The sequence below is a fragment of the Terrapene carolina genome, unplaced genomic scaffold (assembly GCF_002925995.2).
Source record: "Terrapene carolina triunguis isolate 2854851 unplaced genomic scaffold, T_m_triunguis-2.0 Scaffold68, whole genome shotgun sequence".
Taxonomy (NCBI): domain Eukaryota; kingdom Metazoa; phylum Chordata; order Testudines; family Emydidae; genus Terrapene; species Terrapene triunguis.
The window spans coordinates 65,145,985-65,162,215 of NW_020664419.1; the positions used below are offsets into that span (position 1 = coordinate 65,145,985).

General features: G+C 40.2%; 1 protein-coding gene across 1 annotated transcript in view; it reads left to right on the forward strand.

Moving 5' to 3' along the window:
* Positions 1-16,231, forward strand: part of NAV3 (neuron navigator 3) — a 382,361-nt gene that overhangs the window by 361,839 nt on the left and 4,291 nt on the right. The window contains exons 30-39 of the mRNA XM_029910866.1: positions 567-741; positions 3,648-3,745; positions 4,810-4,905; positions 5,187-5,355; positions 6,126-6,361; positions 8,460-8,614; positions 9,678-9,749; positions 10,212-10,408; positions 11,169-11,287; positions 15,941-16,144. Of these exons, the coding sequence (XP_029766726.1) occupies positions 567-741; positions 3,648-3,745; positions 4,810-4,905; positions 5,187-5,355; positions 6,126-6,361; positions 8,460-8,614; positions 9,678-9,749; positions 10,212-10,408; positions 11,169-11,287; positions 15,941-16,144 (1,521 nt within the window). The remainder of the gene's footprint in view (positions 1-566; positions 742-3,647; positions 3,746-4,809; positions 4,906-5,186; positions 5,356-6,125; positions 6,362-8,459; positions 8,615-9,677; positions 9,750-10,211; positions 10,409-11,168; positions 11,288-15,940; positions 16,145-16,231) is intronic.

Genomic DNA, 16,231 nt, shown 5'->3' on the forward strand with positions numbered 1-16,231 from the left:
ATGTGAACAAAACCATGTTGGGGTGATCAAAAACTGATGTCAACAAGGGTTATGAAACAGTTAAACTATCTTATTTTTATTGTTTGGTTTTCATTTCATATCTCCTTGGTGATGTCATTGATTCAATGTACTTCTAGTGGCAACGGTAGTCTTCTGTGACTTTAGCAGCATTATCTAGCTGAGATTTTAGTAACCACTTAAAGGAAATAACTATTACATAAGATATTTGACAAAGAAAAATGGCTTTCTGAAGTGAAAATTCCAAGTGCAATATGTCAGATCTGTAGTAAACACAAGGACTTGAACATTGTGTTGATCAGCGGTGAGATTGATGCAAGAATAAAAGGAGCTTTTAGCAGTCCCCCCTCCCATTTCAGAACTGAAGGGAATTCAGTTTCCACTAATTGTATTGTACTGTTGATGTATTGTTACATGCTGCTACAGAGCTGCTAAACCAGTTAGCTTGTGCTGGTGAGCAGCAAGCTGCCTGAACAACCACCCAGTGCTCAATGGTTTTCAGAGACAAAAATCTCCCATGTTTTTATACTGATTTCTTTTTGTTTTAGAATGAAATTGAGATACTGAAAGCTGAAAATGATCGCTTAAAGGCAGAGACTGGAAACACCGGAAAGCCGGCTCGACCATCTTCTGAGTCTTCAAGCAGCACATCCTCCTCTTCATCACGGCAATCATTAGGGCTTTCTCTGAACAACTTGAATATCACAGACTCTGTTACGTCAGGTGAATAATACATATATATACATGATTAACATGAATGTATTTTTCTTTCATTTTATTTTCTTAAAGGTCCATATTTCAAATGTGCCTTCTGAAACTACACATGCATTGATTTGTACACATAAACCTCAGGTTTTCGTGTGCTACTGGGTATTTGCACATGAACCTCACAAGTAGTTTTGGTGATCTCTTTTGAAAATTTGGCTTTAGAAGTCAGAGAATAGTAATATCAGATTATTTATCCTCCACACAGTATGTTCCTAGCTCCTAGCAATGTTTCTCTTTGATTTTTGTATGCTGCAGGTTGATATTTGATAAGAAGGGCACCATTGTAGAACAGGTGTCAAAGAACTGCTGAAATATGGGTCTTTGTGGGACAAATGTGAGAGTAGTTGCTAAAACTTTCCCTTTTATCTACAGATATTGTATTGTTCATTTCCTGCGGATTCCTTAAGAATGCACCATTTCTGCAATCAGGAAGGAAAGTGAACACTGTTTAGAGTTAGATTTTAGTAATTTGTTGTGGAAGGTAGATATGTAGTCTAGGTTGGGATGACCTTTTTTTCTTTCCATATACTGTCGGGTCCAGATCAATCCATTTACCATTTACTGTAGGGCCAAATCCTGCTCTGCTCACTAAATCTTCTTATTGACTTCTGTGGGAATCCCCATGTAGAAAAGCAACCAGGATTTAGGTTCTGAACATTCATACATTATACAATACCGTAGTGTCTGAGAATAGATAATCCCAATCTCCCTACTGTAAGCTTTCTGCACTCACTGCATAAAGTGGCCAAGAAACAGGAGTACTGTCTCAACTGTTAAAACGATGAGCATAGCAGAAGCAGAGAAACCATCAGTAATGCACATCTGTAGAAAGTATAATGCAATCTCTGGAAGCAATAACAGTGTGGCTAATAATTATAGATGGAGTCTGGGCAATAGTACAGCTGGGGATGTGCCAAACTGCCTGACAATAATTTGAGTTGGCAGTCAGTCATATTATCTTGCCAGTCATTGATTACATGGGTATTTGAGCTTCTCTTCTGGTTTAATTTTATATTTTATATGAAAATCAGCATGTTTTTCTTTACACGCCAGCCATTTTATTGCCTGGATTAACTCACTGAATAGATGAGGCTGTGTTGTCCCTGGACATGGCATGAAGTTTCTTCTACTGCAAACACATTCATTCAGTACCAGGAAGGAAAAGTCTTATTGTGCTTCCTCCCCCATGGGAGGAAGCCCTCAATACCAGAGCAGTGGTCCATTCAATAGTACTGAACTTAGAAACTTTTTCATGAATAGATCCGGAAATTGCAGCTCCAGATCTCTTGGTTCTGACTAAATCTAGAGTTCTGTTAAGTCAGATACAGGCAAGTTGCATCTTAGGTGCATTTAACATGCGCGAATTCAGCTTTGCGCGGTCGGCAAAAATGGGGGGAAAAAGAAAAACAACAATATAAAAACTGCATCTGTAGTGCGGGCGATTCTGCCTGCCATTGAGCTCAATGAGTGTTTCACTATACGCAGTTTTCGCTTTACGCGCTAACTGCGGAACGGAACCCCCGTGTAAGATGAGACTTGCCTCATATAGCAAAAAAATACTATAGACTGTGTATAATTCTGTGTGTGCTATTGATACATGCTCTTCTAGTATGCAAGCTGATTACTTCTGATTATAAGAACTAACAAGGCTGAGGCACATGGAGGAGAGGAAGATCCCATTCAAACGTGTACCCATTCCAATCTAAACACTGCATATCATTTTGCTATGGCAGCAGGAAGCTTGCAAGTGTGGGAAGTTTCCACCATCAAATCTTCTGGTACTTCTGTAGAGACCAAGAGGTTATTAACCCAAGGCTTTGGAGCTATGGTCCAGTTAAGCATGCTTGGGGGCTGCAACACGTGAAACTAATGAAGCCCTAACTGGAGTCTGCTCCATTGGCAAGGCAAGCTAGGATGGGGAAGAATGGAGATTTTGAATTATTCAGACAGTTAGTGAAAAGCCCACAAGAGTGGAAGCCTTCATGCTATGCTAAAAAATTATTGGGGAAAGAGCAATTTGGGTTCCTTGCAGGAATATTATGGCCTCAGCACCTAACAGGAGCCCTGTTGAAGGAGCTGGTGAAGAGGCAGGTCAAGAAACAGATGTCTAGGGGAAGATGGAGATTCTCTCTACCTCCAAGACCCCTGTGAAGTCCTGCATTGCAACCCTATCATCAGAGAAGTGGCTGGACACTGAGTGAGTCCAGACTGAATACAAAGCAGTTTCCTGGGCAAGTTCCTCTTCCTTCTGATCAAGGAAGTTGATGACATGAAAAGAACAATAAGGGAATGCAGCTCTAGAAGCTGCATCATGAGGAAAGAGGGACTCTTCCATGTGACTATGCTTCATCGATGTAAGGTAAAGTCTGTTGGGAAGGGAAGGTAAAACCCAATGGACTTACAGCAGCAAGAGTTTTGGCTTCAGGATTTGCTATTTTTCAACTGACAGCATTTTAAAGGGCAAGGTGGATAGCCAAAGGTTATGTTTCTACATAATATGAGGTTTAAACTAGGTTGTCACATGGATCCATGGTAGTTTTGAACACACTCCAGTAAGAAAAGCGAAGAAAAAAATGTATTGTAGCTAACGGAATGTATAGGGCCTCAACTCAGGATACACACAACCAAAGCTTATTAGGAATGATTGCCTTCATCAGCTGACAAATCATTACTTTTTCATTTCCAACAGAAATGGAGGAGAAGTAAGTAGTAATTAAAGTGATCATACTGCTATTGTTGTGATAGTGGCCTTTCTTACTAAAGACCTTGCAACAAACATTAAAATAACAAGTAAAACAAAGCTTATATCACTTCTTAGATTAATCACATTCTATAAAATATGTTTGCTTCTTGTGTTGTAGATATTTTACTGGATGATGTCACAGATGGAGCCCTCCCCAAAGAAGGCCACAGTGTTAAAATTATAGTCACCATAAGCAAGGGCTATGGTCGATCCAAGGTACGTTCATTTTCCTGAAGTCCTAGAATCACAGATATAGTAAATACCACCATTATAGCTGAGCAAGTTGCACTATTTTCAGTCAGGGACTGAAAGTCAAACATTCAACATACACCCTTTTTCTTTTATCCTTTCTTCCTATATTTTTTATCTAATCCAGGCATTGTCAAATGCAGTCCCCACAATCTTCTGCATTATGGCCTATTGCTGCTTTTATGAAGGCTCAGACAGACTACTAGTCTGACTCAGTTTAAGTTGGAGTATTGCATACTGGGACCTGTAGTCTCTTCAGATGGGCTTCTGTTAAAAGGGGTGGTCGTTGTAATTTAGGTATAGCCCTTGGCAAGTTGCAAGTATGCTCCTCATGTGGACAAAATTGAGATGTCCAAATTAATCAATTTTGAATCATATCCTCATGATCTGATGTTTTATGTTCCAAAAATCTTTTTAATATAGTGCAACCTGTATTTGTATACAATGAGTCTTACTTTATTTTTATCGCTCAGGTGCCACCACAAGTCTACATCACTTTTGCACAGATGGTCCCAAACAACTAAGCTAAAAATGTTAGCTCAAAGTCAAAAATGTATAATATAGTTTCAACCATAGATTTCTTAAAGAAAAGAAATCAGTATGACTACTTTGAAGTTAAGTGACTCAGTGTGAAGGGATAGGAGCTTACTTGGTCACAATTCAGTATTTTTATACTGCTAGGTCCAGATTCTGTCCTGCGATAAGGCAGCTTTGTACTATCCCATGAAGCAAATGCCAACCATTGATGTTTAACTCATGCATGTAACCCTAAATACAGGAAAAACCTTAGAGCTATGTGTGATCTATATAATGTACTTTATTTCCACATATATAACAATATAATTAAAATAATAGGTGGACAATGGCATGAAGTAAGACTGAAGTGTCCACCTTAACATTACTTATACCTATTTTTATGTGTTAATTACTAAGTTGTAGCATTGTATCTTAGAGATCTTTAAATGCATGTGGCAAACTGATTTCCTCCAATTTTAGTCCAGTTTGTGAATTCTCTCTCTTTCTCTTTATAGGATCAAAAGACGCAGGCATATTTGATAGGATCCATTGGGGTTAGTGGGAAAACCAAATGGGACGTTTTAGATGGAGTAATTAGACGTCTCTTTAAGGTGGGACATTTAAAAGTTGGTTGATCAGTTAATTCCATATTCTTTGTCTCCCATAAACTCTCCCTACTTGGTTAGTTTTGACTTGCCTAATTCATTTTTTTCATATAGCCTAAGTTAATGCTTTTGCTCTTGTTTAAGTTTACATATGCTTCTCTGAAATGCATAGATCTGAGTCTTCTTTAAATGGGCCTCCACCTACATTAAAGTATGTGTTTTAATAACTTGTCTCACGTGAGATGACCATGCATACTTTTATATCTTGTATGTATGTATAATTTTAGGAATATATCTTCCGAGTGGATCCAGCTACTAGCCTGGGTTTAAGCTCCGATTGTATTGCTAGCTACTGTATAGGGGATTTAATCAGAGCCCATAGCCTGGAAGTGCCTGAACTGCTGCCTTGTGGATATCTGGTTGGAGATAATAACATCATCACCGTGAACCTGAAAGGTAAAACCACAACTATGTTTTTTCAGATATTTTTCTCTTCTTTGTTATATCCCTCCCAACCCCTCTATTTATCGTTTAAACCTGACTTTTTCTCACCCCGTGTCCAACACAGGAAGTCATTTGTCCTGTAAGTTCTTTGTATGTGTTTGTAGAGTACTTAGCACATTCAGGCTTCTTGGTGCTGTAGAAGTATAAATATTAAATAATACGAAAAATATTTCTCTTCTCTCACTGACTTTAAAGTCACAGCAAAGGACAAATGGCTTTAATAGAGACCAGGGACAAAATTCAAGAATTCCATTCAGAAATGTTTCTACGCCATCCTGCTCCACAATAGGGACTTTAAACATTTCAAAGAGCTGTAGGGTTTTTCTATGTTGGGGGCCTTCAAAAGGACCGTGTCATTTGATGTGATATCTTTCTGCTGGTAACCCTTGTTGCTGTCACTTCGACCTTTTTATCTTAAATGCCTTTAACGTTTGAAACACACATCTCTGCCTCACAGAGCCTTCTCTTCACATTTACTTTGATTTTGTTGCTCCCACCCATCTACTCATGGTGGTGGTGCTGCTGCTGTTTTATCTTTTTGCCCCTTAGGAAGTATCTGTGCAATTCCAACGGTATTCAAACCCTGGAGAAGATAGGAATTAGATAGGAGCATTTACCTGCTCTCAGCATGGCATGGATGTCAGCAGACACCATGCTGAATTTATACTTATTTTAGACATCACCTTGAATGGAGACAAGTTATTTTTTTCTTTTATTCCCAGGAGTGGAAGAAAACAGTTTGGACAGTTTTGTGTTTGATACACTAATTCCTAAGCCAATTACCCAACGGTACTTTAATTTGCTGATGGAGCATCACAGAATCATCCTGTCAGGACCCAGTGGCACTGGAAAGACCTATTTAGCCAACAGACTGGCTGAATACATAATAACTAAATTGGGCAGGAAAAAAACTGAGGATGCAATTGCTACTTTTAATGTAGATCACAAATCAAGCAAGGTAAGTTACAATTAAAAATGACAAATTCATTGCCTGATTTGTACTGATGAGCAAGAGTTAGTCCTGCTAATTTACACAATTCCCTGTTTTTTGTGTTTTCCTATTGTGATTGAACCTTTAATCAGAGTGAAACATGCAGCCACAGCTCTTTGTAATCTGAGTGGTGCATCATGATATTGTGTAGAAGAGCTGAATTTTGGGGCACTTGTAGGACTTCCACTTCACAAGCTGCTAAAGGCAGAATAAAATGCCATTTTAACTCTAGTCCATGGAGTTCCAGTAACTTCTTTTTGAAGACATTAGCTGTACAATGTAGTGCTAGTCTGACTTGCATTTTGATAGTGAAAATGGTAGACCAAAATTACTGGATGGGAGTAGAAAGGATGATCTAGTGCACAGGGCATTGGATTAGCATTTGGGTTCAATTCCTTGCTTAGCACTACATAAGTTCTGGTTGCTGCTGTTTTCTCCTGAATTCTACAGTCGTGGTGCTGATAATACAATATTTAGCCCACGCTTCAGACAACATGCAGGTTGAATTAACTATATACCTCAGATTGCCAAGGTATTCACAGAATAACCAAATTATCAACAAGTAACTCACAAGCTACCTGGTACCCTAAACGGGGTGTGTAAATTGGTTGCTAACGAAAAAATAATAATCCGAAAATCAATATCTTTACTTAGAGTTTTGTGATGAGCACGCAGCACTGTTAGCATAGATTGAGAAGAAAGTCCACACGGACCATAGAGGAGATAAGAGAACTATTCCGTCATAAACACCTATTTTCATTCCCTTTATGCAAATGATTTGTGATATCATTCACTCTGACAGAGAAGTGCTCAAATTTATCAGAATTATATATGTAGAATATGTAATGTGAGTGATTCACAAAAATGTCACTTTGCTGGCTCACTGGCAAGTGTATGTGTGTATTTTTCTTTCATTTTTTTTTCTTTATTTTGTGCTAAGATTATTTTACAAGTAAACCTTATAGTTTATAAGAAAGAAAAAAGAAATCCTTGTCATGTGTGCTTGAACAATACAGATGGTGCTACAGAGCTAAACTAGGAAGAAACTCATGATTTTCTCTCAAGGCACCTGTTCAGAAAAAGCCTAATATATTTATACAACCATTTCCCAAAGCAACAAATAACACGTTTCTACTTTAAAAAAATACGATTTCGCTATCACTGATCCAGGAAATGTTCTAGTATAATGAGAATGAGATTTCTGTCCAAAGTGCCAGGGATTCACAACAAGGATTGTTGAGAGACTGTGTACCGATCTTGTGAAATCACTGGGGCAAATTCTCAGTGATGCAGGAAATGAAAAATCCCTATCCTAGGGAAATGCAGGCTGAGCCGTGCTCTCGTTGCTGTGTTGTGTGCTATACTGTAGACTGCACACAAGGGACAGCTGAAAAGCTGGACTAGCCAGGAGACTGAGGAACAGTAAACCATCAAGAGCAAAATAAATTGTCATGATTACAGACCATTCTTCCCCAACCCCAAATCCACCATTACTCCCCAGGTAGCTAGCTGACAGAGAGAAATAAACGTAAGCAATACACTTTATTGTGGCATGTGAGATAGCAGCCCCAAAGCGTTGAACAGGTGGTCTGTGAGGGGATGAAGATGATGGGCAGAAATCTGAGGGAATGGGAGCAGTGAACTAGATGAGATAACAATCTCTTGTTTGAATTAAGTTAATTTGGTGTTCCTAAAAGTGTGGGACTACTTTGTGAACTAAATAGCTCAGCCTATTGGTAATGGAATATAGAGTTTTTTATTGCTGGATTGCTGAGAAATATATCCTCAGGATAGCAGGACACAAACTTTATTACCTTACCTTTAGTGAGACTTACCTACATTTTTGTTTTCACTACACCATGTCAGCTATATATTTTCTCTATATACAGCTGAAACTTCAGTTTTGCCCTGGCTGAGAAACAAGTCTTTGTGGTTATGGGAACTCAGCTGAGATATAAGCATTGGGGGAAATTTCTTAACTCCCCTTTGTGCCTTTGAAAATCTCCCCCCTACTGTGACTAAATGCATTTTACTTTCCTGTTTTATTTGTTTTCTTTTGCTGAAGGATCTGCGTCAATACCTAGCTAACCTGGCTGAGCAGTGCAGTGCTGACAATAGTGGTGCTGATCTCCCTGTAGTAATAATTCTTGATAACCTCCACCATATTGGTTCTTTGAGTGATATCTTCAATGGTTTCCTCAATTGTAAATATAATACATGGTAGGTAGCAGCTCTTCATTTCCCTGCCTTCTGTGCTTAAAACAATTACAAGCTCTTTATTAGTGTGATATGATGAAATATGTTATAAGGAACCCTTGTATCTCTTATATCCCGATTCAGCAAAGTACTTAAGCATGTGATTAACTTAAAATATGTGAGTAATTCCATCCCTATTCAGCCAAGCACTTGTGTGTACTTCACTTAAAGCATATTTTAATGCCCTCTGACTTTAATGAGATTTAAATATATGCTTAAAGTTAAGCATGTACTTAAATTCTTTGCTGAATCAGGATCTTAACCCCTTCCACTGCTATAGAACACATCTGTGTCATGGAACACAGGCATATTAGTTCCAGGAGAAGCTCCCAGAGCTTGTGGGAGGGTAACAACAGATGCATGATGGTAGTTATCCATAAGGTGTTTTCCTGGATACAATATGGACCCATGGAGTATGCTATACAGTAGCTGCTGTTTCTGTGGTAGACCTCTTGTTTCCAACAGTTATACTGTGAGCCAAAAATTTACCTGGCTGTAGAAGAGTGGAAAAGTTGTTTAGACATAGTACCAAAGGAGAATGTGATTGACTGGCTGTCTTTCATGGTCAAAAAAGAATAAAAAGTAATTAAGGTATTTGAAAACTGCTAGCGGCCTATTAATCAGCCTATTTCTGCTATAAAAGTGCCTGTCGTAGGGGCTTCCCTTCATAAAATATTTGTGTATTATGGCTCAGTGCTCCTAAGATTCACTGGTTCCTGGAAGTAAAACCACTAAACAAGCCACAGATAATGAGGTATGTGAGCACTCTTTTGCTTCATTTAGTTTTAGTGCTTATGACCACTAGTAAAACATAAGTGTGAAAAGGAAAAAAAATGCAAGAACAAATATACTAAAAATAAGTCTGGCCAGAAATCATTGGAATTTGAGACTAAACAGCATCTGCACATTCTTTTATCAAAGATGACTCCAGGCAAGATAAAAGTAAAGAATATTTTCTGAACTGCCTCCTGGATGGATTCTGTGGCAGTGACGCTTCCCACTAAATGTATTACTTTTCTCTTTTTAGTCCCTATATTATTGGAACAATGAACCAAGGGGTTACTTCATCACCAAATCTAGAGCTGCATCACAATTTCAGGTAAATACACTTTCTTTGTCTTTCCTCTGTACAGGCCTCTCAGATTTCCTTCCTCTCATTCCAGCTTATCCACCAACACCCATCTTGAATTTAATCACACTCTACAGCTGTTTGCCTCTTCCCCCTGTCCCTTAATGACACCTGTCTGTGTGGCACTTTTCCACCTGGCAAAACAGACAGAATATCATTCCTGCTACCCCCTGCCATGGCAGCACGGTGTTCAGGATTGTAGTAATATGCCCACCTTATAACATACTGGATTTCTATTGGCTCAGGAAGCACAGGCAAAGAGATCACCCTTGTGATACGAACTAAATAGATCCTTACGATTTATTATTAGAATTGACTTTTATTTTAGTAGATAACCAGTATTAAACACTGATGTCATTGTTTCTGTGTTTAAGATGGAAGGCAATGTTTATTCATTGTATGATTATTTGATGTTTTCTCTTCTCACATTAGGTGGGTGCTATGTGCTAATCACACGGAACCTGTAAAAGGTTTCCTGGGCAGGTATCTGAGAAGGAAACTGATTGAGACAGAAATAGAAAGGAACATGCGCAATAATGACCTCATCAAGATTATTGACTGGATCCCTAAGACATGGCATCATCTCAACAGCTTTTTAGAAACGCACAGCTCCTCAGATGTGACCATTGGTGAGTCCTTGCAAGGCAATGTGCTGCTAGCCTTTTCTCAGCCAGCAGAGTGAAATAAGGGTAAAGCCTGAACCTTTCATAAAGTTTGTAGAAATTGAATTGACTTTGTAAAATCTTGTGTTTAAGCTGATACTGAAAACATTAAATCACCATGGGAAGCATGCCTTGCCAACCTGACTGAAACAAGGAAGTAATAGAAATCGTACGAGGAAGTCTGTTCTCCTGTGATTTCCATCCTTACTTCCTGACTAAAGAGTTTCATATACAGTGTTTGCCATGGAAACGTTGACTTGTTCCAAGAATCTCCACACTAAGGCCATGTCTACACTTAAAAGCTTTGCTGCTTATCTATGTAGTATAGTTAATGTAGACACAGTTACACTGGTATAAAAGAGTTTGTGATGATATAGCTAATTTGGGTTCAGCAAAGTGAAATAAATTATACTGGCATAAGCACTTTTCTATTGGTGTAACTGTGTCTTCATTAAGGCTTATGATGGCACAGATATGCTGGCAAAATATCACATCCCTTTAGCTTTGCCACTAAAACGTTCCAGTGTAGTTCAGGCATTAGAAGAGGGGAAGAAGGACTCTAATTTTTTAATAACATAAAGCTGAACTCAGTACTAGCCAATAATTGTAGTGCTGGATAAACATTCTCTTTATTCAAGTTTGCCGCGGTAGTCATTTTCCCTCACATTTTTTGGAGATTTTTTTTCCTCACAGTTCATGTTATTTAACAAAAAACTTTTCTTCTCAGGTCCTCGCCTTTTCCTCCCCTGCCCCATGGATGTTGATGGCTCCAGAGTGTGGTTCACAGACCTTTGGAACTATTCTTTGGTGCCATATCTTCTGGAGGCCGTGAGAGAGGGACTTCAGGTATGTAGGTAGAAACACTGTGTCTTGCTTCAAAAGAAAAAGCATAGTTTTGTGTTGTTTTTGTAAGCTTTTTCCAGGATACGTTTCAGAAATATGTCAGAGTGATGTGTTGTGCCACAGTGACAAAAAAAAGGGGGTAGAATTCTAGAAGTTAGTGCCAGACCCCTTTTCTCCTGCACTTCCTGATGCATGATTTGGCTTTTCTTGAGATCGTGCTTGTCTGTGACAGGAGGATACAGTCTTGTTCTTCTCTTCACTTGTATGTAATGAAGAGAAGGTATTCAGGGCCACCACATCCATTGCGACTGCGGGCTTCACAGGTGAAGGACCTCAAGGACTTTATACTAGTGGACAAACAGGCATAGCAGAGATGTCCACCACACCCCCTCCTATCCCATCCACAACTCTTCCCAACATAACCCATATTTCCGCATACACCAAGGGTGTGGACTGCAGCTGTTGCAGAAGACAGTTCCCCCATACTACGGTTATTTTCCATTGGGCTTCTTCAGCCAATTTAAGGCACTTTGCACCAAGGGTTGGTGGACATGAGAATCTGACTCTCTTTTGTCTTACTGCTCCCTGAGTTTCTGTCTGCTCTAATGTCTCTCTTATTCCCATCTTGTCTGTGGCATTTTTTCTTCTCTTTTCTTTCTATGAGCCTAACTATTCCCCACTTACTTGAAGTAATCCTTCTACCTGATTTTTTTTCCATTTTCTGTTTGGCCCCTTTTGTTCTCTTTTTGTTCACTACAACTTTGCATGCTATGAAGAGAATGGTATGGAAAGAGAGACAAGGTGGGTGAGATAATATCTTTTATTGGGCCAGAAACAAGCTTTTGAGCTCTGAGGAATTCGGAATTCTGAAGAAGAGCTCTGTGTAGCTCGAAAGCTTGTCTCTCTCACCAACAGAAGTTGGTCCAATAAAAAATATTACCTCACCCACCTTGTCTCTCTAATATCCTGGGGCCAACAAGGCTACAGCAACACTGCGATCAATATGGTATGGAAAGGTAACTTTTGCCAAAATTTAATCTAGTGATACCGCCAACACTCATTGAAATTTCTGCTTCATAGGGTGAGGTTTGGAATCTTGCATTATTGAAGCATCTCTGTTTTCTAAAACTGCTTAAACTAACTGAGATAGAGTACTGAACATCTGATAGGCACAGTCACACCAAGATTAGTGCAGCTTATTTAGACCAGGGGGAAACTAATAAGAAAAAAAAATAGTGGTATTCTCTCATGCTCCGTCCACATGCCAAGTCCCAACCACTTGAGACATTCAAATGAGTCATCTTCATAATAGAATCATAGAATATCAGGGTTGGAAGAGACCTCAGGAGGTCATCTAGTCCAACCCCCTGCTCAAAGCAGGACCAATTCCCAACTAAATCATCCCAGCCAGGGCTTTGTCAAGCCGGGCCTTAAAAACCTCCAAGGAAGGAGACTCCACCACCTCCCTAGGTAACGCATTCCAGTGCTTCACCACCCTCCTAGTGAAATAGTGTTTCCTAATATCCAACCTAGACCTCCCCCACTGCTACTTGAGACCATTGCTCCTTGTTCTGTCATCTGCCACCATTGAGAACAGCCGAGTTCCATCCTCTTTGGAACCCCCCTTCAGGTAGTTGAAGGCTGCTATCAAATCCCCCCTCATTCTTCTCTTCTGGAGACTAAACAATCCCAGTTCCCTCAGCCTCTCCTCATAAGTCATGCGCTCCAGACCCCTAATCATTTTTGTTGCCCTCCACTGGACACTTTCCAATTTTTCCACATCCTTCTTGTAGTGTGGGGCCCAAAACTGGACACAGTACACCAATGTCGAATAAAGGGGAACGATCACGTCCCTCGATCTGCTGGCAATGCCCCTACTTATACAGCCCAAAATGCCGTTAGCCTTCTTGGCAACAAGAGCACACTGTTGACTCATATCCAGCTTCTCATCCACTGTGACCCCTAGGTCCTTTTCTGCAGAACTGCTACCTAGCCACTCGGTCCCTAGTCTGTAGCAGTGCATAGGATTCTTCCATCCTAGGTGCAGGACTCTGCACTTGTCCTTGTTGAACCTCATCAGGTTTCTTTTGGCCCAATCCTCTAATTTGTCTAGGTCCCTCTGTATCCGATCCCTACCCTCTAGTGTATCTACCACGCCTCCTAGTTTAGTGTCATCGGCAAACTTGCTGAGAGTGCAGTCCACACCATCCTCCAGATCATTAATAAAGATATTAAACAAAACCGGCCCCAGGACCGACCCTTGGGGCACTCCGCTTGAAACTGGCTGCCAACTAGACATGGAGCCATTGATCACTACCCGTTGAGCCCGACGATCTAGCCAGCTTTCTATCCACCTTACAATCCATTCATCCAGCCCATACTTCTTTAACTTGGCAGCAAGAATACTGTGGGAGACCGTATCAAAAGCTTTGCTAAAGTCAAGGAATAACACATCCACTGCTTTCCCCTCATCCACAGAGCCAGTTATCTCATCATAGAAGGCAATTAGGTTAGTCAGGCACGACTTCCCCTTGGTGAATCCATGCTGACTGTTCCTGATCACTTTCCTCTCCTCTAAGTGTTTCATAATTGATTCCTTGAGGACCTGCTCCATGATTTTTCCAGGGACTGAGGTGAGGCTGACTGGCCTGTAGTTCCCCGGATCCTCCTTCTTCCCTTTTTTAAAGATGGGCACTACATTAGCCTTTTTCCAGTCATCTGGGACCTCCCCCGATCGCCATGAGTTTTCAAAAATAATGGCTAATGGCTCTGCAATCTCATCCGCCATCTCCTTTAGCACCCTCGGATGCAGCGCATCCGGCCCCATGGACTTGTGCACGTCCAGTTTTTCTAAATAGTCCCGAACCACTTCTTTCTCCACAGAGGGCTGGTCACCTTCTCCCCATATTGTGCTGCCCAGTGCAGCAGTCTGGGAGCTGACCTCGTTTGTGAAGACAGAGGCAAAAAAATCATTGAGTACATTAGCTTTTTCCACATCCTCAGTCACTAGGTTGCCTCCCTCATTCAGTAAGGGGCCCACACTTTCCTTGACTTTCTTCTTGTTGCTAACATACCTGAAGAATCCCTTCTTGTTACTCTTAACATCTCTTGCTAGCTGCAACTCCAAGTGTGATTTGGCCTTCCTGATTTCACTCCTGCATGCCTGAGCAATATTTTTATACTCCTCCCTGGTCATTTGTCCAATCTTCCACTTCTTGTAAGCTTCTTTTTTGCGTTTAATATCAGCAAGGATTTCACTGTTTAGCCAAGCTGGTCGCCTGCCATATTTACTATTCTTTCTACACATCGGGATGGTTTGTTCCTGCAACCGCAATAAGGATTCTTTAAAATACAGCCAGCTCTCCTGGACTCCTTTGCCCTTCATGTTATTCTCCCAGGGGATCCTGCCCATCTGTTCCCTGAGGGAGTCAAAGTCTGCTTTTCTGAAGTCCAGGGTCCGTATTCTGCTGCTCTCCTTTCTTCCTTATGTCAGGATCCTGAACTCGACCATCTCATGGTCACTGCCTCCCAGGTTCCCATCCACTTTTGCTTCCCCTACTAATTCTTCCCTGTTTGTGAGCAGCAGGTCAAGAAAAGCTCTGCCCCTAGTTGGTTCCTCCAGCACTTGCACCGGGAAATTGTCCCCTACACTTTCCAAAATAATATGGTTATGTCATTTGTTTCTTGAGTACATTAATAAGCAGTGAAATAGTTAACATTTAAACAATCCTCATTAAACTGCAGAGTTAAAACAAAAATAAACTTGATATCAACAGGAGTAGTTCAATTCATTTTCACAACCATGAGGGCTACAGACTTTTTTTTAAATGAAAACTTCAATTCTGAAGCACAAGATGGCAGCCTCCAGAAGAAATTATTGGATTGCCACAAACCAGCCCAGTTCTTAGACATTCTGAATTGTTTAACAACAACATAATAATAATACACAGAAGTCCTACAGACTTGCTTTATTTTTTTATACTGCCGGGCCTACACTATACAGAAAATAAATGTTCTTATAAGAAGCAATAGGACCAAGATAATCTGAGTCCAGAAAAGATCATTGTGACACTCAGAGAAAATAGGACTCTCTGAGTAAGCTGGAGATAAAAAGAGCTAGGTGAATTTCTTCTCTTCACCTACTGAAGGTACTCCCTACTCAAGATTAAAGAGGCTTTCTTATTGTTCTGCTACAGCTTCCCTAAGCCCTGTATAAATGGAACATCTCTGTTTCTATTTCCTATGTCCCTCTTCTTTGCAAGAGGCGTGGAAATAATGTCACTTAAAATGGGTTTGTACTTTCCAACTACCTTGCAAACAACTTCTTGTGATATTTCTCTCTCCTTTCCCAAAGTTCCACTTCACATTTTATCAAAACCTGTAGCTTCTACTGTTCTCAATTTCTTTTTGTTCTCATTGGGAGTTGTAAGATGTGGAGCACTTTTCAATACACAGCCATTTCATTTAGGTGCCTGTTGGAAGTGAGCTCTTCTGAGCTTTGGGCCATCGCTGTGGGTGCTGAGCACTTTTGAAAGTTGAGTCTCTGCTGCAAAAGTTGTTTAGATGCGTTGGATTCCATTTGTCTGGTATTATAAATAGTAACGTATTGAAAAGTGTGCAGTCTAAATAACTAAATGTATTATATCCATAATTTAGATGTATGGTAAAAGAGCGCCATGGGAGGATCCCTCAAAGTGGGTAGCAGATACTTACCCATGGAGCTCCGCACCTGTGCAGCATGAATGGCCATCATTACTTCAGTTAAGACCAGAAGACATTGGGTTTGAGGGTTACGCATCTGCACAAGAAGGAACCACCTCCAAGCACATTCCACAAAGCGACACTGAAGGGGATCCCTTGGTAAGAACAAAGCTTTTTACTTACCTTTGTAGTCTGTGTTTCAACCTAGAATTTGAAATGTAAAGAATATACCAATTATATATTTAA